This window comes from Notamacropus eugenii, chromosome 5 (assembly GCF_028372415.1).
Source record: "Notamacropus eugenii isolate mMacEug1 chromosome 5, mMacEug1.pri_v2, whole genome shotgun sequence".
NCBI lineage: Eukaryota > Metazoa > Chordata > Mammalia > Diprotodontia > Macropodidae > Notamacropus > Notamacropus eugenii.
The window spans coordinates 429,973,086-429,994,641 of record NC_092876.1 but is presented as its reverse complement, the minus strand read 5'-3'; the positions used below and the strand labels follow the sequence as shown (position 1 = coordinate 429,994,641).

Below are 21,556 nucleotides of genomic sequence, written 5' to 3'. Positions count from 1 at the left end.
AAAGGAAAGAGAGAAGGAAAATAAGAAGGTGAGGTAGGAGAAGATGGAAAAGGAGGTAAAAGATGAGGAAATAAATCCATAGTTTATTATAGCATTTCTATAGACTCCTAGAACCCACGGATCTCAAATGCATCATTCCTTATGATACTGGTTATCATGGAAAGGAATGGTGAAGATGTTGTATACTTATGAAATTTGGGTAGAGAATATCAATACAAAGTTCTTCAAATAGTATCATAAGAAAATATTTACCTACTCAAATAACATTTGGCAGTTGGGCAGACATTTGATAAAATGTAAATCAGTAAAATACATTCATTGTGGGATTAGAAGATTTAAAATTTTTCTCTTTCTATATTTAAATATTTCTTCAAAATATTCTATACTTACTCATAAATTTTTTAAAAATCTAAAAAAAAATGAACAAATAACAAAAAGTCTTATTTATGTGCCTGACATTTTAGAGACTTATGATCCATTTCCAGAGTTGAGAGGAATACTCCTAACACATCTTTTTTTTAAAATTAAAACCAGAAAAAGACTCACTGTCAAAGCATCTGAACTCTGCAGACTAACCAGTTAGGGATTCAGAAGTGCCTCATTATTCCACTCATTTAGAAACGATATTCCAAAATCCATTTATGTAAAGAGAGACAGACAGAGAGAGAGAGAGAGAGAGAGAGAGAGAGAGAGAGAGAGAGACTTCAAGAAAGTACCAATACTGAAAGCTTGAAGAACCATAGGAAATGGTTCAAATGTCTTCTCTTACCATTTTTCAACTGAACCCCACCCTGATGGTAAAACCTAGAGAAGTCACTGATTGGGGCATTTGGCAAACAAAACTGGGAAAAAAAAAAGCACACACTTAAGCACTATTAATCTAATGCACCCACATTAAAAGCAGATGACTTTTATCCTAGCTGATTATTTACGCTGATCCTCACAACAACCCTGTGAGGTAGGTAGCGCAGGCATCAACAACCCCACTTTCTTGGTGAGAAAAATGCAACACAGAAAGGGGCGAAGTGATTGGCTGCCCAGCTAATAAATAGCTATGCCTGGACTATTACCTAAGCCACCTTACTTCTAGTGTAGCTCTTTCCCACTAAACAAAATATTTCTGCATTTGGGGGTGGGGGTGGGCTAAAGCATGCCAAATAAAAATAACAATGAGGTGATGACAAGAGCACTAGGTTTGGAGGACATGTCAGGGGAGAGGAAAGCCATTTCCACTCCTGCCTCTGATACTTAACTGTTTGTGAGCAAGTCACTTTTACTGCTCTGGGTCTCAGTTTCCTCGTATATAAAAATGGGCTCTAATACTTTTCAGCTCTAAATCTCTGATCCTGATATAAAAAGGTAATAATCACCATATCTATGGATACACTCAATTGTAATATGTACTTGGCACCATAGTAGGCACTACATAAATGCTTGGGCAGTGAATCAGTAAGCACCCCAACATATACGGGGAGGGGGGGACTGCTATCACAAGTTCTTAGATCTGCATTCATAAAAGGAAAGGCAACTTTTGAGGGGTTAACAATCAATCACTTTAAGCAAGCACGTATATCATTCCTTTAATCAAGCACATATATCATTCACCTAGTTCAGAGGGGCCAGCACCCTGAACTTCAGAGAAAATACAGAGATATCAAAGATCAACCAACATGGCTTCCTCTGTTTGACCATAATCAATACACATAGCACAAATCAACAGACAGGTCCAACTGTCTGACCATAGTTACCAGAGAGGGAAGCACCAACATCTGGGTTTTCAAAGCCAGGGGGCTTTGCTTAGGGGCTTCCCAGGCACACAAACCTTCTTCCAAAAACTAAGCCCCAAAATAAAATCACACCTCAAAGTCTTTGTACCCTTTTCAGAGCCAGAGGGCAACCAGTGCCTCATTAACAAAAGGTGTGGACATTCCTACAAATCTTCCCAGGTTCAACAATGTGTGAGAAAGATCTTCCTTAATCACATTATTCAGAGGCATTACACTTCTTGATATAAACAATAACAACCAAAGACTCTACTTTGCTTATCCTCACAGGCAGCTAGGTGGTGCAGTGGATAGAGTGCCTGAAGTCAGGAAGATCCCTCTTCCAAGGTTCAAATGTGGCCTCAGACACTTATTAGCTGTGGGACCATGGGCCAAGTCGCTTAATCCTGTTAGCCTCAGTTCTCTCATATGTAAAATGAGCTAGAGAAGACAATAACAAGCCCCTCTAGTATCTGCCAAGAAAGCTCCAAAAGGGCTCACGAAGAGTCAGACACAAGTGAAAAATTACTGAATGACAATAATAAATATAAACACTTATTCTCTTCCCCTCCTTTCCTTTCCTCGGTTCCCTAAGAACAGAAACATATTTAGTAGAAAATCTACATCAAAAACTTGAAATTCCAAAGTTGAGATTAGTTTTAAGAAGATGGCCAGAGAATAAAAGACTCATTTTTCCAAAGTAAATTAGACTGTCACCAATACACACACACACACACGCACACACACACACACACACACACACGTACATACATATATAACACACACACACATATATATATATATTTATAAACATATGCACAAACATAATTAGGCAGCTGGGTGGTATAGTGGATAAAGCACCTATGCAGGAGTAGGAGGACCTGAGTTCAAATCTCACCTCAGACACTTGACACTCACTAGCTGTGTGACCTTGGGCAAATCACTTAACCCCAACTGCCTCATCCTGGGTCATCTCCAGTCATCCTGATGAATATCTGGTCACTGGATTCAGATGGCTCTGGAGGAGAAAGTGAGGCTGGTGACCTGCACAGCCCTCCCTCACTCAAAACAATGTCAAGTGCAAGTCAAATTATCATTTCTCTGATGGAATGGTCTTCTTTGGCAACAAAGGATGAACACACTTAGCACATACTTTATACATACATTTTTTTTCTATATGAAAAATCACTTTCCTCATTCATAAGTAACTTCTATAAACAAAATAGCAATATTAGTGCTCAATGGTCTGTTCCATGAAGGCTTTTATGAAGACAAAAAAGACATACAATTTAACAGCTGATTTAAATAGATACCTTGTGGCATCCCACTATTTTTCTGCTGTGGTTCAAGTACTTGAATTGTATCATCTTCAAGGTAGAAGAAGATTTTACAATATCTTATCCTATATAATTCTTGATTTTTATCTGGCACTTCATCTTCAAAATAGGCATCAAAAGATAAGACCTGTGGAATAAATGTAAATTAAAAAGCTCAGTAAACATATACTTTTCTTTTAAGATGTGTTTTTTTTTCGCTTAGGTACCTTTTAGCAATATCACCTAGTATTGTGAATGTACTGTTAAAATTACACAATGTGAATATTATTTACTTTCACTGTCAACTAATAAGAAAAAGAAAAAGCCATTAGAGCAGTGAGAGTCATTCACATGTACCGTAAATCTAAAAAGATACAGCCACATGCAGGTATTTTACAGGAAATACGTTTCTTCCTGGAGGTTAATAAAGCCTTCAGCTATTCACATCACTGCCATCACCTCCTACAAAAAAGGACGATAAATGCAAAATATCTTGCTTCTATGTAAACATTCATCTGGCCTGATAGTCCATAGTTCCATTTTAAAGTGGCAGAACTACATTCTTCTTCCAACTAAACCGTAGCTCTTTCAAGGTAAAGACTGTATCTCACATTTCTCTTGAATCCCTACAGTACTGGTTTGGAGGAGAGAGACATCACTAGTGATCAAAAAATATCTGTTGGTGGAATGGCTCACTGAAGGAAGGAAAAGAAGAAGGGAAGAGAGAAAACAAAACAAGAATACGAAAGGGGAATTCCTTGGAGAGAGGTGAACAATGGCTGTTCTGATCTCCAATAAAAAATACAGATTAGTTATTCTCGCATAATTTCCCAAAAGGTTTTACTTCATCCTTCCCCAAAAACCAGATGATTGATGATGATGATGATGATGGCTAACATTTAAATAGGACCTACTATGTTCCAGGCATTATGGTAAGCACTTAACAACTGTTAACTCATTTGGTTCTCACAACCACCCTGCAAGGCAGGTGCTATTGTCATCTCCATTTCACAGTTGAAGAAACTGAGACAAATGGGATTCAAGTGACTTGCTCAGGGTCACACAGTTAGTGGGAAGCTGAATTTGAGGTCAGGTCTTCCTGACTCCATACCTGGTACTCTATCCACTGCCCCACCTGTTGTTATTGAGTTGTTTCAGATATGTCCAACTCTTCAGGACCTCATTTAATGTTTTCTTGGCAAAGATACTGGAGTGGTTTGCCATTTCCTTCTTCAGTTCATATTACAGATGAGAAAACTGAAGCAAACAGGATACTATGATTTTAAGCTCAGGGTCAAGTGTCTGAGGCTAGATTTGAACTTTGGTCCTCTTAACTTTAGGGCCAGCATTCTATCCAATTATAAATCTATCTAGCTGTCCTCTAATATTATATCATTCTAAAGAAAGGGGTTTTTTTGCTTCTTTTTAGTAATTTATTTATTTTTGGTTTTCAACATTCACTTCCATAAGTTTTAAATTTTCTCCCCTTCCCTCCCCAAGATAGCATGCAATCTGTTATAGATTCTATGTATACATTCCTATTAAATATATTTTCACATTAGTCATGTTGTATGGAAGAATTAGAATGAATAGGAGGAACCATGAAACAAAAAACAAAAGAAAACAAAAAAGAAAGAAAATAGAGTGTTTTGCTCTCCTTTCAGACTCCATAGTTCTTTCTCTGGATGTGGATGGTATTTTGCATCATGAGTCTTTTGGAATTACTTTAGATCCTTGCATTGCTGAGAAGAGCTAAGTCTATCAAAAACAGACTTCACACACCGTGGCTGTTACTGTGTATAATGTTTTCCTGGTTCTGCTCACTTCACTAAGCATCAGTTCATGTGAGTATTTGCAGGTTTTTCTGAAGTCTGCCTGTTCACTATTTCTTATAGTACAATAGTATTCCATTACATTCATATACCACAACGTGTTCAGCCATTCCCCAACTGATGTGCATCCCCTCAATTTCAAGTTCTTGGCTACCACAAAAAGAGTTGCTATCAATATTTTTATACATGTGGAACTTTTTTCCATTTGTATGATTTCTTTGGGATATAGCCCTAGTAGTGGTATTAATGAGTCAAAGGGTATGCACATTTTTATTGCCCTTTGGGCATAGTTCTAAATTACACTCCAGAATGGTTGGATCAGTTCACAACTTCTCCAACATCTTCAACATCTTTTCTAACATTTATCATTTTCCTATTTGGTCATGTTAGCTGATCTGATAGGTGTGAAGCTGTATCTCAGAGTTGTTTTGATTTGCATTTCTCTAATCAGTACTGATTTAGAGCATTTCTTCATATAACTATTGATAGCTTTAATTTCTTCCTTTGAAAACTGCCTGTTCATACCCTTTGACCATTTATCAATTGGGTAACGACTTGTAGTCTTACAAATTTGACTCAGTTCTCTGTAAGTTTTAAAAATGAGGCCTTTATGAGACACATTGGTTGTAAAAATTCTTTCATCGTTTTCTACATCCCTCCTAATCTTGGTTGCATTGGCTTTGTTTATACAAAAACTTTTCAATTTAATATAATCAAAATTATACATTTTGCATTTCATAATGTTCTCTCTCTCTTGTTTGGTCACAAATTCCTCTTCTGTATAAATATGACAAATAAACTACTCCTTCCTCCCCTAATTTGTTTATAGTATCATTCTTTATACCTAAATTCTGTACCCATTTGGATTTCATTTTGGTATACAGTGTCAGATATTGGTCTATGCCCAGTTTCTGCCATAGTCTACCATTCTACCATTTCTGCCATTCCGATTTTCCCAATAGTTTTTGTCAAATAGTGATTTCTTATCCCAGAAGCTGGGGTCTTTGGGTTTATCAAACAGAAGATTACTATAGTCACTGACTATTGTGTCTTGCATACCTAACCTATTCCTCTGATCTACCCCTCTATTTCTTAGCCAGAACAAAGTAGTTTTGATTACTGCTGCTTTACAATGCAGTTTAAGATCTGGTGTGGCTAGGCCACCTTCACTAACATTCCTTTTCATTAATTTCCTTGATATTCTGGATCTTTTGTTCTTCCAGATGAATTTTGTCATTATTTTTTTTAGTTCCATAAAGAATTTTTTGGTAGTTTGGTATTGCACTGAATAAGTAAATTAATTTAAGTAGAATTGCCATTTTTATTGTATTAGCTCAGCCTACTCAGGAGCAACTGATGTTTTTCCAATTATTTACATCTGACTTTATTTCTGTGGAAAGTATTTTGTAACTGTGTTCATATAGTTCCTGGGTTTCTTTTGGAAAGTAGACTCCCAAATATTTTCTAATGTCTTCAGTAACCTGAAATGGAATTTCTCTTTCTATCTCTTGCTGTTGGGCTTTGTTAGTAATATACAGAAATGTCAATGATTTGTGTGGGTTTATTTCATATCCAGTGACTTTGATAAAGTTGTTTATTATTTCAAGTAGTTTTTTATTTGATACTCTAAGTATACCATCATATTATCTACAAACAGTGATAACTCAGTTTCTTCTTTGCCTGTTCTAATTCCTTCACTTTTTTCTTCTCTTATTGCTAAAGCTTGTGTTTCTAATATCATATTGAGTAACAGTGGTGATAATGGCCATTCCTGTTTTGCCCCCAGTCATACTGAAAAATGCATCTACCTTATTCCCATTACCTATAATGTTTTCTGATGGTTTTAGGTAGATGCTACTTATCATTTTAAAGAAGGATCCATTTATTCCTATGTTCTCTAGTATTTTTAATAGGAATAGGTGTTATATTTTGTCAAAAGCTTTTTCTCCATCTGTTGAAATAATCATATGGTTTCTCTTAGCTTTGTTGTTGATATGATCAATTACGCTGATAATTTTCCTAGTATTGAACCAATGCTGGATTCCTGGTATAAATCCTACCTGATCAAAGTGTATTCTTTTCATGATAAGTTGCTGCAATCTTTCTGCTAATATTTTACTTAAACTTTTTGTATCTATATTCATTAAGGAAAGTGGTCTATAATTTTCTTTCTCTGTGTTGACTCTTCCCCAGTTAGGTATCAATATCATATTTGTAATCATAAAAAGAATTTGGTAGGACTCCACCAATTTTCCAAAATAGTCTCTGTAGCATTGGAATTAATTGTTCTTAAAATGTGTGATAGAATTCTCTTGGAAATTCATCTGGCCCTGGAGACTTTTCCCTGGGGAGTTCATTGACAGCTTAATCAATTTATTTTTCTGAGATAGGGTTATTTAAGTATTTACTTCCTCTTATATTAATCTGGGCAATTTATATTTTTGTAAACATTCATTCATTTCACTAAGATTGTCAAATGCATTGGCATGCAGTTGGGCAAAACAGTTCCTAATTATTATTTTAATTTCTTCTTCATAGCTGGTAAATTCATGCTTTTCATTTTTGATATTGATAATTTGGTTTTTGTGTCTTTCTTTTATCAAATTATCAAAGATTTATCTATTTTATTGGGGTTTTTTATGAAACCAGCTGTTTTATTTATTAGTTCAATGGTTTTCTTAATTTCAATTTTATTAATCTCTCCTTTAGTTTTCAGTATTTCTAATTTGATATTTAATTGAGGGTTTTTTAATTTGTCCTTTTTCTACCTTTTTCAGTTGCATGCCCAGTTCTTTGATCTCCCCTTTCTCTATTTTATTCACATAAGTATTCAGAGATACAAAACTTCCCCAAAGAACCATTTTTGCTGTATCCTGTAAGTTTTAGTATGTTGTCTCAATATTGTCATTCTCTTGGATGAAGTTATTGATTGCTTCTTTGATTTATTGTTGATCCACTCATTCTTTAGGATTGGAGTATTTAGTTTCCAATTAATTTTTAGTCCATCTTTCAATGGCCGTTTATTACATACACTCTTTATTGCATCATGATCTGAAAAGGATGCATTTAATATTTCTGCCTTTCTGCATCGAATAAGGTTTTTATACCTTAGTACATGGTCAATTTTGTCTATGTGCCATGTATCACTAAGAAAAAGAAATATTCTTTTCTATCCCCATTTAATTTTCTCCAGAGATCTATCATATCTACCTTATCCAGAGTTCTATTCACCTCCTTAACTTCTTTCTTGTTTATTATGGGGTTAGATTTATCAAGTTCAGAGAAGGGGAGGTTGAGGTCCCCTACTAGAATAGTTTTGCTGTCTGTTTCTTCCTGTAACTCTCTCACCCTTCCTCTAAGAAGCTGGTGCATATATGTTTAGTAATGATATTATTTCATTGTCTATGGTGCCTTTTAGCAGGATATAGTTTCCTTCCTCATCTCTTTTAATTAGATTAATTTTTTGCTTTTGCTTTGTCTGAGATTATGATTGCTACTCCTCCTTTTTTTTTTTTTACTTCAGCTGAAGCATAATATATTCTACTTCAGCCTTTTACCTTTACCCTGTGTTTATCACCCTGCTTTAAATGTGTTTCTCATAGACAATATATTGTAGGATTATGGTTATTAATCCATTCTGCTATCTGCTCACATGTTATGGGAGAGTTCATCCTATTCACATTCACAGTTGTGATCACTATTTTTGTCTTTCTCTCCATCTTATTTCCCTCCCATTTATGCTTTTATTTCTCGCTTCTCCCTTTTCTTCTTCAAAAGAGTTTTGCTTTTGACCATAACCTCCTGCAATCTTCTCTTCCTTCTATCAGCTCCCCTTCCCTTTTCTTTCCCTTTTCCCTTACTACTTCTTCCCTCCCTTCTAACCACCCTCCCTTTTCTTTACCCTTTCCCCTCTTACTACTTGTAGGGCAAGTTAGATTTCTATACCTGAGTATGTTACTCCCTCCTTGAACCAAATCCAATGAGAGTAAAGTTCAAACAATGTTCATCTCCCCTCCCTTTTTTCCCTCTACTATGTTTTTGTGCCTCTTCATGTGATATAATTTACCTTTCTCTGCCTCACTCTTTCCTCTTCTCCCATTACAATCACTTTTCACCCTTCAATTAGATTTTTTATCATCACATCAGTTAATTTATACCCATACCCTATGTCCATATACATCCCTTTAAATATCATAATAAAGATATGATTCTCAAGATTTACAAGTATCACCTTCCCATGTAGGGATGTAAACAGTTTGCCCTTATTGCATAACATGCTTTTTTTTTTCTTTCCTGTTTACCTTTTTATACCTCTCTCAAGTCTTGTACTTGAAGATCAAGTTTTCCAGTGAGCTCTGGTCTTTTCATCAGGAAGGTCAAGAAGTCCCCTATTTCGCTGAATGTTCATCTCCTTGCCTACAAGATTATGCTCAATTTTTCTGAGGTAGTTATTTCTTGGTTGTAATCCAAACTCCTTTGCCTTACAGAGTATCATATTCCAAGCCCTCCAATCTTTTAATGTAGAAGCTCCAAGATCATGCATGATCCTGACTGTAGTTTCATGATATTTGAATTGTTTGTTTCTGGTTGCTTGCAGTACTTTCTCTTTGATCTAATAATTCTGGAATTTGGCTACTATATTCCTTAGTGTTTTCATTTTTGGATCTCATTCAGGAGGTGATCAATGGATTCTTTCTATGACTATTTTACCCTCTGGTTCTAGGACTTTGGGGTATTTTTCCTTGATTATTTCTTAGAAGATACTATGCATGTTCTTTTTTATTCCTCATGGCTTTCCAGTAAACCAATAATTCTTAAATTATCTCTCTTAGATCTATTTTCCAGGTCAGTTGTTTTTCTAATAAGGTATTTTACATTTTCTTCCAATTTTTTCACTCTTTTGATTTCGACTGATTCTTGATGCCTCATAGAGTCATTAGCTTCTATTTACCCAACTCTGATTTTTAACAAATTGTTTTCTTCACTTTGCTTTTGTACCTCCTTTCCCATTTGGCCAGTTTTACTTTTCAAGGAGTTGTTTTCTTCAGTGATTTTTTTTCTGTTCTGTCAATTGTATTTTTAAAGGAACTGCTCGATTTTTCTTCTACTTCTCTAATTTGACTTTTAAAATTCTTCTTGAGCTCTTTCAAGAAAACTTTTTGGGCTTGAGATCAGTTCATATTCCCTCTACCTGGAATACTCACTCTAATAAAGACTCATCTCAGAGAAATGAAAAACAGAAGAAACTATGGCAAGGAGTTAGTGTGTACAGTTTTACAAGGTCTAAAGGAAAGGGGAATAGAATTCAGCTAGGACTAGTCCTGTCCACTGAGAAGTTATTTGAGACAGTGAAGTTACTTTCACAACCTATGCCACTGAAAAATTAATTTCCCAAAGTGGTAAGAAGCTAAGATAGTTTTAAACCCACCATTGAAAGGTAAGGAATCAGAAAATTAGTGACAGGAGAATATAATGGGGAAAAAAAGACTGAAACTATCAAAGATTTTAGAAGGACAAAAATTCAGTTATAAACCTGGAGCATAAGCAGGTAAGTCATTATAGAAGATGCTAAGATCAGAAGGGAAGATGAACATCAGTAAAGTTAAAAGATTACAAATGTCTCTATATAAACACTGTAAGACAGAAATTGAACTAAGATCCAATGAAACATAAAAATATAAACATCTTGTGGATTCCCAAAGAAACATGGAATTATAGCAGGATGTTCTGAAAGGCTCAAGAGACAAATCAGAACATTGAGAGAGTTACACCAGATATAAGGGCAAACTGACTAGCAGAACAGAAAAAAATCAATGACAGTTTCACCAAAAAAGAAAAATAGAGAACAGATTTGAAATGCTAATATATTCCAGTGAAAGACAATCTAAAAGAAAAGGAGCAAAAGCAATCCTGGTAAAAGAATACCTGATTTCTATACTAGCAATGCACAATGAACCTGAAGACAGTATGTATAGAGAAAATTAAAATGATCATAAGACTCCCCAAATAACATAACAAATCAAAGACTTTGAACATTATAATGCTTAGAACAGGGGTGGGGAACCTGCAGCCTTGAGGCCACGTGTGGCCTTCTAGGTCGTTTGACTGAATCCAAACTTCACAGAACAAATCCCCTTAATAAAAGGATTTGTTCTGTAAAACTTGGACTCAGTCAAAAGGCCACACAAGAGACACATGTGGCCTCCAGGCTACAGATTTCCCACTCATGGCCTAGAACTTCTCCAAAATATAGAAAACAAAGCACTAATTAAAAGAATCCACAGATCATTTCAACATATAGTGGTTATATATCATAATTTCAATGACAAGCAGCAAATTATTCAAGAAACCTTTAACTATAAAGGTCAAGAAGTTCAGGTAACAAAAGAAAACTCTGCACCCACTACAAACTGCAGGAGAAAATGGAATAATATATTCAAAAAAATAAAAGAAATCAAGATGCAACCTGAAATAATGTGCCTATTAATGAAAAAATGTGGCTATTCAATAAAAGAGAAAGATTCTGACAAACAAAAACTAGATATGAGCAGATTATTTAACTTGCCACAACTCAAACAAGAGGGAAACACAAGACAGATAAATGATTACAACTATCAAAGAAAGCACAATAGAATAAATTGCCCTATCTCTAGAGACTATCAAAAGAAAAAAAAAACTAGAAATAGAGAAACACCAATGGAATTTTTAAATAAGAAAAAATAATAACAGAGACCACAAAAGATTTTTTTCTAAAACTACATAACAAAATAAAGAGGAAGGAATTTAAAGAAAGAGAAATAAAGGAGGAGCGGTCATCCTAAAACAGCATGGATTATCCTCAGCAAGCAGGGATACAAAAGGAGAAGGAATAATGTGGCAAATGAAGGTATTGAAATAAGAAGAGAGAAAAGAAAACATCGCTATTCAGCTGTCAGAAGGTAAGTAAGAACCTTCCAACAGATCTAATCCGCAGGGAGATTCAGTGAACAAGGAGACCACTCCCTCTGAGAGAGTCTTGTGCCTCCATGAACATCCTACCGCAGGAATAATGAAATCAGATCTGATGAGGAAAGGTGGTATCTAGAAGTGTACGTGAGCCTCAGGGCTGTGCTGAAGACAGCTCTCACTGACTTGCAAAAGCCCATTGTTAAATCTTCAGTATCAGCATTTAAACTCAGAAACCTCTCTATAAATCAGTGCCTGATTTATTGTTTTGTTGATTGTCTAGACCAGGGATGGGAAACCTGTGGCTCTGAGGCCACATATGGCTCTCTAGGTCCTCAAGTGTGGCCCTTCGAATCCAAACTTGACTGAACAAATCCACTGAAAACAAGGATTTGTTCTGTAAAACTTGAACTCGGTCAAAAGGCTGCACTTTAGGGCCTAGGCCACGTGTGACCTCGAAGCCCACCCCTTGTCTAGACTTGAGAAAGTGTTGTAATACAAATTAAATTTTAAAGTATATGTGTACACATTCCCCCCCACCCTGGAAAGCCCCTATATTCTATAAACATTGCTAGAACAGCAGGAGTGCAGTAAAAGACTCAGGAAACAGTCATCACTGGACTAGAAGCATGGGGACTATCAGCTAATAATGATCATTTCTATAGTGCCTTAAGTGCTTTACATTCACTATCTCATTTGAGCCTTGCGACATCCCTGGATGACCGGAACCAGATAGGAAATTGCCTGGCAAACAGGAAAAAAATGATCACCTGAAGATCAAGGAAGTGAAGTAAACCAAACAAACTGGGACACTGGGAAATTTCTATCTTTGAGCAATGCTTCCATCCTCATCACCTCTCTTAGTAATTGCTACTTCTAAGAATAAGGCACAGCAGGAAAAGGGGGGACAAGGAAGTAAGATTTACAAGGGAACAGCACAGAAATTTTTCAGAAGAGGAAACTGAAAATTAGTAGTTGGAAGCTTTAATCCCATGAGGAACACAAAGAGGGAATGAATCAAAGAATAAAAACTTAGAATAGATAGAAAAGGAGGAGAGTTCATTAAAAGAACAAGGTAAAGAAAAAAAATTTTAGAAAAAAATGAAAAACAAACCTACCCAAACAATCTGGTTCCAATCACTTTTCTGGTATTATTAGATATTCCTCCTCTTCAAGTACACTATAGTTCAGCCATATAGGTCTTTTCACTGTTCCTCACATATAGTGCCACAGCTTCTATCTTTGTGACTTCTACTGACTGTCCCCGCAATGCCTGGAATTCCTTCCCTCCTCAGCTTTCCATTCTTAGAATCCCTGGTTTCCTTAAAGGTTCAGCTTTTAAAGGCATTGCCTTCTACCAGAAGTCTTTGCTTATTTCACCTAGCTAATTATACTTTATCTCCCAACTATCCCATTCTCTTATATCTATTTTGCATATATATGCTTATTTCTGTGGGGGTATGTGCCTGTGTCTGCAAACTCAGGCATATTATCTCTCAGGCTATACTATAAGTTTCTCCAGGGCAAAGACTGTCACTTTTATGAATGAATGAATGAATGAATGAATGAGCATTTATTAAGCACTTATGATGTGTCAGGCACTATGTTAAATGTTGGGGAATACAAATTCAAGCAAACAAGAGAGTCCCTGCCTTCAAGGAGCATTCATGCTAAAAGGAAAGACAACATATAGAGGGAAGTGGTAGCAAAGAAGGAATGTTCTGGACAAAGAAGTAATGGTAAGGAAATTCACAATGCAAATAATTAACGTGTCCTGGCCAACAATTACTGACTTCAGAGCTAATGTTAGAAAGTTAGGGGTTAGGTAGAGAGAAGCAGAGAGGATGAAAACAAAGAGGCAAAACCTATAAAGGCAGTAACACACAAATTGGTTAGAAGAAGGAACTCATGGCCAGTACTTCAGAAACATTAGATTAATGAAAAACATAGATTAAAGAAGAATAAATAAGAGAACAGACCATGAATCAGAATAATAATTCAGAATAAATAGAAAAGGAAGATAATCAATGAAGTGAACAAAGCAAATAAAAATTCAGAAAATGGCATAAAAAAAGAAAATAAATATGAGAAACTGAAGGTAAAGAGAGGAGGGGAGATTTTTAACCAGGCAAACAACTGAGAGTAGGAAAAAAGACAAAAATAGATAAAGGAATAAATAAATATAAAGGAAAATAAATCAAGAATTTAGGGTTGACAAGTGGGAGGGTAAGAGAAGAAAATAGAGTCTCTGAGAACAGGGTAACCTCAAAGGAGTTTAAACAAAATTTATGTAAATGTTCAAAGTACTGACTTTAAAGAAGGATTATTAAAACAATCTAAATATGCTAAAGATGGATGAAGGAAAAAGCCATCGTAATTCTCAGAATTTTAAATGTAAATGGACTAAATGATCCAATAAAATGAATGTCAGAAGGGATAAGAAAACTTTACAATTTGTTGTGTAAAATACATCTATAAACCATAGAATCGAAGTGGGAGATTAGGACAAAATTCACTACGCATCAGGGAAGTAAAAAAAAGCAGGAGTTGCAGCTAAGCTCTCAGACAACACAACAGTAATTCAGAAGAAAGGAAGGAGAGACAACAATAAAAAAAGGAAAGGAAAGTGTAAGTGGATTTCTCAAGGAGTTTACTACAGAAGGGAAGGAAAGATATAATGCATTATTAGAAAGTGAAGATGATTGGATGAAGTAAGGATTTGTTAAAGAGACATGGGTATGCTTATGCTTCCATGTCTATATAATGAGGATAATAACAGCACCAGAACTGTTGTGGAGATGAAATGAGATATGTGTACAACACTGTAAACTTTAACGCACTATATAAAATGCTGTTATCGTCACCATCATTATCTTTACCATCACCATCATTATTATGGGCAGCAGCTAAAGTACAAATATATAGGGAGAGAATGATGACCGGAGAGTGGGGAAAATCTACTGAGGTAGATGGGGGGGATAGGATCAAGGGTGCATGGAGAGGAATTGGCTTTGGCACACAGAAGCATCATCTCTTTATCATAAACAGGAGTGAAGAGGAAGAAAGTGAGGGAAGGATTGTCTTGCTGGATGAAAGCCCAGTTGAGATTAGATAATATGAATCCATGGTGACCCAGGTGGCACAGTCTTATGACTGTCTTCAGCTCCATGCAGAAGCATGTGAATAGGAGCAAAGGAGGAAGACTGTTTTAGTGAGGTTGGGGTTTGGTAAGGTATAGCCAAAGATGGGACGAAGGGCAAGGGATTTGACAGTATAAGACAGTAGACAGCTGAACAAGTTCACTAAGTGACTGAGATAGGAGAATAGTCTAGCCATGGTAGGACTGATGACATGGGAAAGACCTGAGGGATAGAGGGAATGAAGGTCCCAGTGAGAATGACTAACGGAATTAGGAGTCATACGGCATGAGGAAAGAGGGAATCATAAATGAAGAAAATGTCTTTGACAAAGTATAACATCATTTATGTTTTAAAAAAACTACAAAGCATAGGCATCGAAGGATCTCTTTTTCAATAGGATAAAAAATCATCTATCTAAGCCAAAAGTTACAATTAAATTCAACAGAAACACTAAAAGCTTTTCCAGTAAATAGAGGAGTAAAGTAAGGATGTCTTTTTTCCCTACCATTATCTGACATAAGTGCCAGTATATACATAATGCTAGTGATAGCAGTAGGAGAAATAAAGGCACAGAACCAGGCAAAAGGAAGGGAACATGTTTCCCTATTTGATGATGAAATGATGATTCAAGTTAAAAAAAAAGACTAACATAATAGCTTCAGTAAAGTTGCGGAATGAGAAAGTAAACACACAAATATCAACAGCATTTCTATATAGCTCTCCTGGTCATGATTCTGGATCTGAAGCAACAGACCACTCAGAGCCTGGGCATTCAAATAAATATTCTCTTTAATAAAAAAAATATTAAATTGTCCCCAGATAAAAGTGTGAAGGGCAATTAATAGGTCAGGAAAGGGAAAACAAAAGTAAAAACCACTGGCAAGGAAATTCAAAGCAGCTGCCAAGGAGTTTCCATGTGGTCTCAGGAGAACCCTACCAAAGTTTAAAAACTTCATTCATTTTCTTACCCAAAGGACTCAGAGGTAGGTGCCCAATCAATCCAGCTGGGGAAAAGGTTAACTCACACTGCTCCAGACCTGTTCCACAACCTCTTGTTCACAAAGGTTCTAGCATTTTTTATTGGCATGTGGGGAGTTAACTCATGCCTCTCTATACCCACAATTATGCTGGTTCACATCAATTTCATCCTTGTCCCTAGCTACTAATAACATCAGCTACAAAACAAAGCAGCTCATCCCCTTCTCTAATCCCTGTCCTTCAAGTAAAACCTAGGGGACTCCATCAAAGGAGCCAAAAAGGACTCCATGGGCCTATCTTTGTTGAATATGTAATCAGAATACTGTGGCAAGTAGATTAGTTTTCTTGAACTTTTTTTTCCTACCTCTTCTTAAATTAATTCTTACAAGGGATGGCTTTCTGGGTATGGGCTGAGAGGGAGATACAATATGAAATATAGATGACCTAACAACAAGAGTTATCCACAGAATCATAATTTTATGTTCTGACTAATGAATAAAACTAAAAATGTTAAATATTGCTATGATATGACTCTTCATATTTCCTACAAATACACCCGAAGACTCTGGACAGAGATATTTTTCTTTTTGTTGAGAAGCTGAAGAAAGCCAAGGAATCTGGACGGCAATTTGAAATCATGCAAAGAAAGTGACATACAGCTAAAGTCTTTTATCACCCTGATGAGAATGAAAGATGCTACTGAGAGGAGAAGGACTGTTGGAGTTTCTCCCTACTTTCACTCAAAAGCAGTTCATATTTTTAGTTGAAAAGTGTAACTTAGTCATACTGATCTTTTTCTCTTTGTAAACATGTACACCTTAGGTCATAATTGCACCATTCTTATTGTGTTTGAAAATATATATGGCTTAGAGGCAAAGGACTGCTTTGAATTCCAGCTCCATTACTAAATATGAGTAGCCTTGGAAAAGTCACCTAAACAATCAGCAGTAGAAAGAGTGCTGTCAGTTTACCACTTTTGTCCAATCACTTAAACCTCCCTGGGCCTCATTTTCCTTCTCTGTAAGATGAGAAGGCTGGACAAGATGGCTTCTAAAGTCCCTTTTCGCTTTAAATCCATGATTCTCTAAAATGAAGTGGTGTCAAACTCAAACGAAAATTGATCCCTACAGGCTGTATTTTTGACCTAGAAAACCACAAATGAACATCTATCTATGTTAGATTATATTTTTGTTTATTTTGCTATACATTTCCCAAATTCAGATTAATAAAAAGAATTATTTAAAGGAAATAACAAAAATGTAAAAGTAATGACACAAAACAATTATGCATCAATTCTAAGTATTTAGGAACTATAAAACGCTTAGTAAGTTACCAATCTGTGATTATAAACATTAAGAATACAATAATATTGCATTAGATATGTCTTTTTCCTCCCACTTTCCTAGATTAAGTCTAGGATATATAAATAAATTAACAAATTTAGTATATATAAAATATATACTAAAATAAATCCAGTATATATAAAATAGCAAACCAATTAGAGCAACTGCAATACACAGCAAAAGGAAAAAAAGAACATAAAAGACATTCTATATGATTCTATTATCTGGATGTTTCCAGTTTATTCCTCTCTAGATAGCGAATTATTATAAAAGCAGCATGACTGCCAGATTTGGGGCACGTCACTAACTTTCTCTGGTCCTCAGTTTTCTCCTCTACAAAGTAAGCCAACTGACTAAATGATCTCCAAGGTCCCATTTTGGATCTAAATGTATGATCCTGTAACTGATCATATGTGACTATAACAGCCAAAAATCATAAAATGCTAAACCACAAACTTAAACTGATAAAAGAAATCTATTGTTGCTCTTTGGGTTCCCTGAAATTGCATCCTGTCTGTGAATCTGCAGTCTGAACAATGTATTGTAATGGAGACCTTAAGATCTACTGAAAAATGGGAGAAGGCTCTTCCTTTGTGTTTGTTATTGTGCTTAAATCATGTCAGCAGTAATTTCAAATAAGATGCTAACATCTGGAAACTTCTATATTCCCCAGTGCAAGGGTTAGGGGTAAGGTTAATTTCAAAAAGAATATGATGAACAGGTCTTGATTTGTTTATGGAACCCCTAATTTAGAAAGTACCTAAATATTTGTCCTGGGTATTAACTAAGATGCAGTACATGGGTCACAGCCTCATTAGAGTAAGTAAATATTTCATAGCTTCAGTATCTGATCTCCACCTTAATGAATATTTAATAAAAGCTGACCAAGAGCAGCAGCAAAAACCTGAAGGAATTATGTTGCATTTAGTTAGAACTGGAGTCTCTCTTCTATAGCAGCTTCTCAAATAGTCTGAAGCTAAAATTATACCAGCCTCATAAAATATTCCACATGATTTTATAACCAACTAAAAGACTACAAAATATGGTTTGAAATTTATAAATTAAATATTTCTAAAAGAATTTAATACAACTTGCAATCTGAAAAAATGCAAGAGAATAGTTTAATGTACTTTGCGCAGCATTCGATATTCAGTAGAATATGCTGCCTGAAATGCTATCAGTAAGAATCTGTTTTCTATGGGGTCTTCACAATAGATTTATTGGGGAGCCACATCACAAAGCTCCCTTTAGGGGAGAGAACAATAGAAAATTATGGCACATTTATTTGTTTTTTTAATCATGTATTTATTGGGCATTTATTATGTACCTCACCCCATTGTAGGTAATGAAACTAGAAAAGAAAAAAGGAGGAGAAATTTATAACCTACATCAGGTACACAAACAATTTCTTAGAAATGGGGATCCATGGACCAATTCAGGATTTTGTATTATGTCATAAGATGGCTAGTGAAAGTCTCCCTAGGATAAAGTTCTATGCCTCAGTTTATCCAGTCAATGTTGATTAATGGAGTAAAGGTAAACAATAATGGAGAACAAACAAAACCTAATTCCTATTCCCTCTCAAGAGGCACACACATGTACATTTTCTTTCATTATATATGGGATGTGAGATGAGACATGTCTATGGTGATGCCCCAAATTAAGGTCACTAAATGATATCGTCTCTTCCTGTACCTAGAGGAACAAGGATTTAAGATTATTGACCTAGAACTTCTTCATTTCAGTTTTGATCTTTTTAAGTTCAGAATAATATCAACTGTGCCATTTGGGTAAAAAAAAATGGTTATGACATCTACATGAAAACCTAATTGGGTAATAGATTCTGTAATAAAATCTATCTATTGTTGTGGTGAATTAATGCATCCTAGGATCTATGAATTTGACATAAAAAGACACTGTGAGGGGAAGGAGCCAAGATTACAGAGTGGTAAGAAGCTGTACAATGAGTTTAGCTCCATGAACTACTCCAAGCCGATTTAGAAAACGCAGTAGACCCAAACTTGATGGCAAAATCCATATTCAAGTCACAGTGAATTATTTGTCCAGTTAAGTGTGGCATAGAAGGACAGATAGGGAGGTCTTCACATTACACCATGAGTATGCCAGCACCCAGGCCAAACATGAGTGCAAGAGGTGGTCCCAGTCTCTTATGGTGGTACCCCAAAAACCTACCAGAGCACTGACAGGGACAGGTGCCAAATGGCAGCTTTGCCAACCACTGTTGAGTTCAACATCACAGATCCAGGGCAGACCAACTAGGAGACCTGAGCAGGGGAGTGGTATTCCCATGTAGGAAGACCCTAAGCAGAGTACCCAGAGAGGAAGAAATCCAGAAGTCAAACAGCAGTAGCAGCAGTAGTGGTGTGGTTCAGATTCCAAGCCAGAGTAGAGTCTTACTCTCAACATCTAGTCTATTTTACAGAGGACTAATCAAGGCATACCTAAGGGAAACCTATAATTCTGTTACTCTGAAACAACAGAACTTTCCAGTTGGCAGATAGAGGCTGAATCCATCAAGAATCTCACTCTTACACATGCCCAAACAACAAGAACCATGCTATAATGAGCTATTATGATGGCAGGGAAACTCAAGAGAAAGAAAAAAAGAATGTCTCTAAAACATCTACAGACATTGCCTCAGAAAACAACATAGTTTAAGCAAAAACTCAACTAGGATTGCTAGAGATGAAGCAACAATTTTTTGAAAAAATTTTTATAAGAAGAGGTTTTTATAAATGGAATGAAAATGCTTGAGAAAAAATGGAAAAGAAATAAGAGTTATGGAAGAAAGAATTAGAAAGAGAATTAACAACCAGTACATGGGCTATAATAAACTCCCTGAAAATCTGAATGAACCAAATAGAAACCAATGCCTCCATGAGACAACAAGAAAGGTTAAAACAAAGTCAAAAAAATAGGAAAAAATAGAAGAAATGCAAATTATCTCATAGCAAAACCAACTGACCTGGAAAACAGATTAAAGAGAAAAAAAGTTAAGAACCTTTGAACTCTTCGAACACCAAAAAAAAAAAAAAATAGTGCCTGGACATTATATTTCAATAAATCTTAAAATAAAACTGTCAGATCTTTTCAAATCAGAGGGCAAAGTTTAAATAGAAAGAATCTTCTAGTCACCCTACTGAAAGAAATCCCAAAATAAAAACTGTCAGGAGCATTATACCCAAATTCCAAAGAATACCATGGACGGCCTCTGATCTGCAACACTGATGGAAGTACCCACATTTATGAGATCATAAATGAGTTATAATGATTTAAAATAATGATTCTTTAATTTTATTGCTGATTTTCAGATTTTCACAGATAAATATTATTAGCTTTTTTGTGTATTTACATACACAAATCTATTATATATGTGTACGTGTATGTATATGTATATATGCATGCACACACAAATTCATACTCTTTTACAAATGAGAAACTCAATTTTTAGCACTATGATTTTTACCTTTACAAATTCCTTAGTTGTCACCCTATAATGTTTGCAGTTAGGGAGATGGTTATGATTAAATGGTGAGTATAACACGATTTTCTTCCTTATCTTTCTTTGCTCTCAATTCATAAAACAATCTGGTTGAAAAAAAATGACTTGACTAAAAGCATATTATCAGGCCCCCCTAATAATATTGTTTGGAGCTGTCAGAGGACCTTGAGGTGAACATCACATCGCTTAGTGTGATCAGACCATCAAAGGGTAGGAAGAGAATTCTCATCCTTCCCCTCCAGCAACAGCTAGTCATTGGGCTTGTATCCAACAACCACTCCTACTCTTTTCTCTGTTACACAATACCCCAGTCTTCATCCTCCAGAGATGAGCATCATCCTCTCAAAGCAGTTATGATAAAGCTTCAACCCCAGGTACCATTAAGAAAATTCTCCTGCTCCCACCAACTAGCCACCAGGAGAAAAGAAATTATTGATACAATTGTGTGATCAAAAATATTTAGAGATCACTACCAGAGACTACAAAAAAGTGTTTGAAGCTATGTATGGGGCAAAAATATTTGGCCATTAGGGTTTTCTTTTCTTCTTTTCAAGCTACTTAAGGCCAGTCTATGTTTATTTGTTTAGAGAAAAAGCTCTTAACAAGTGACACTGTTCCAGCCCCCTCCTACCCATTTTCCCAAATCCATTCAAATTCAGTCTCCTACCTGAGGCTTTCTCTAACCCTCCCACAGTTGCTGCTGTTTGCTCTCATGC

General features: G+C 35.7%; 1 protein-coding gene across 1 annotated transcript in view; it reads right to left on the bottom strand.

Annotated features, from left to right (window-relative positions):
* The window catches only part of EFHC2 (EF-hand domain containing 2), a 241,234-nt gene that overhangs the window by 158,784 nt on the left and 60,894 nt on the right, over window positions 1-21,556 (bottom strand). The window contains exon 3 of the mRNA XM_072615117.1: window positions 3,077-3,227. Within this exon, the coding sequence (XP_072471218.1) occupies window positions 3,077-3,227 (151 nt within the window). The remainder of the gene's footprint in view (window positions 1-3,076; window positions 3,228-21,556) is intronic.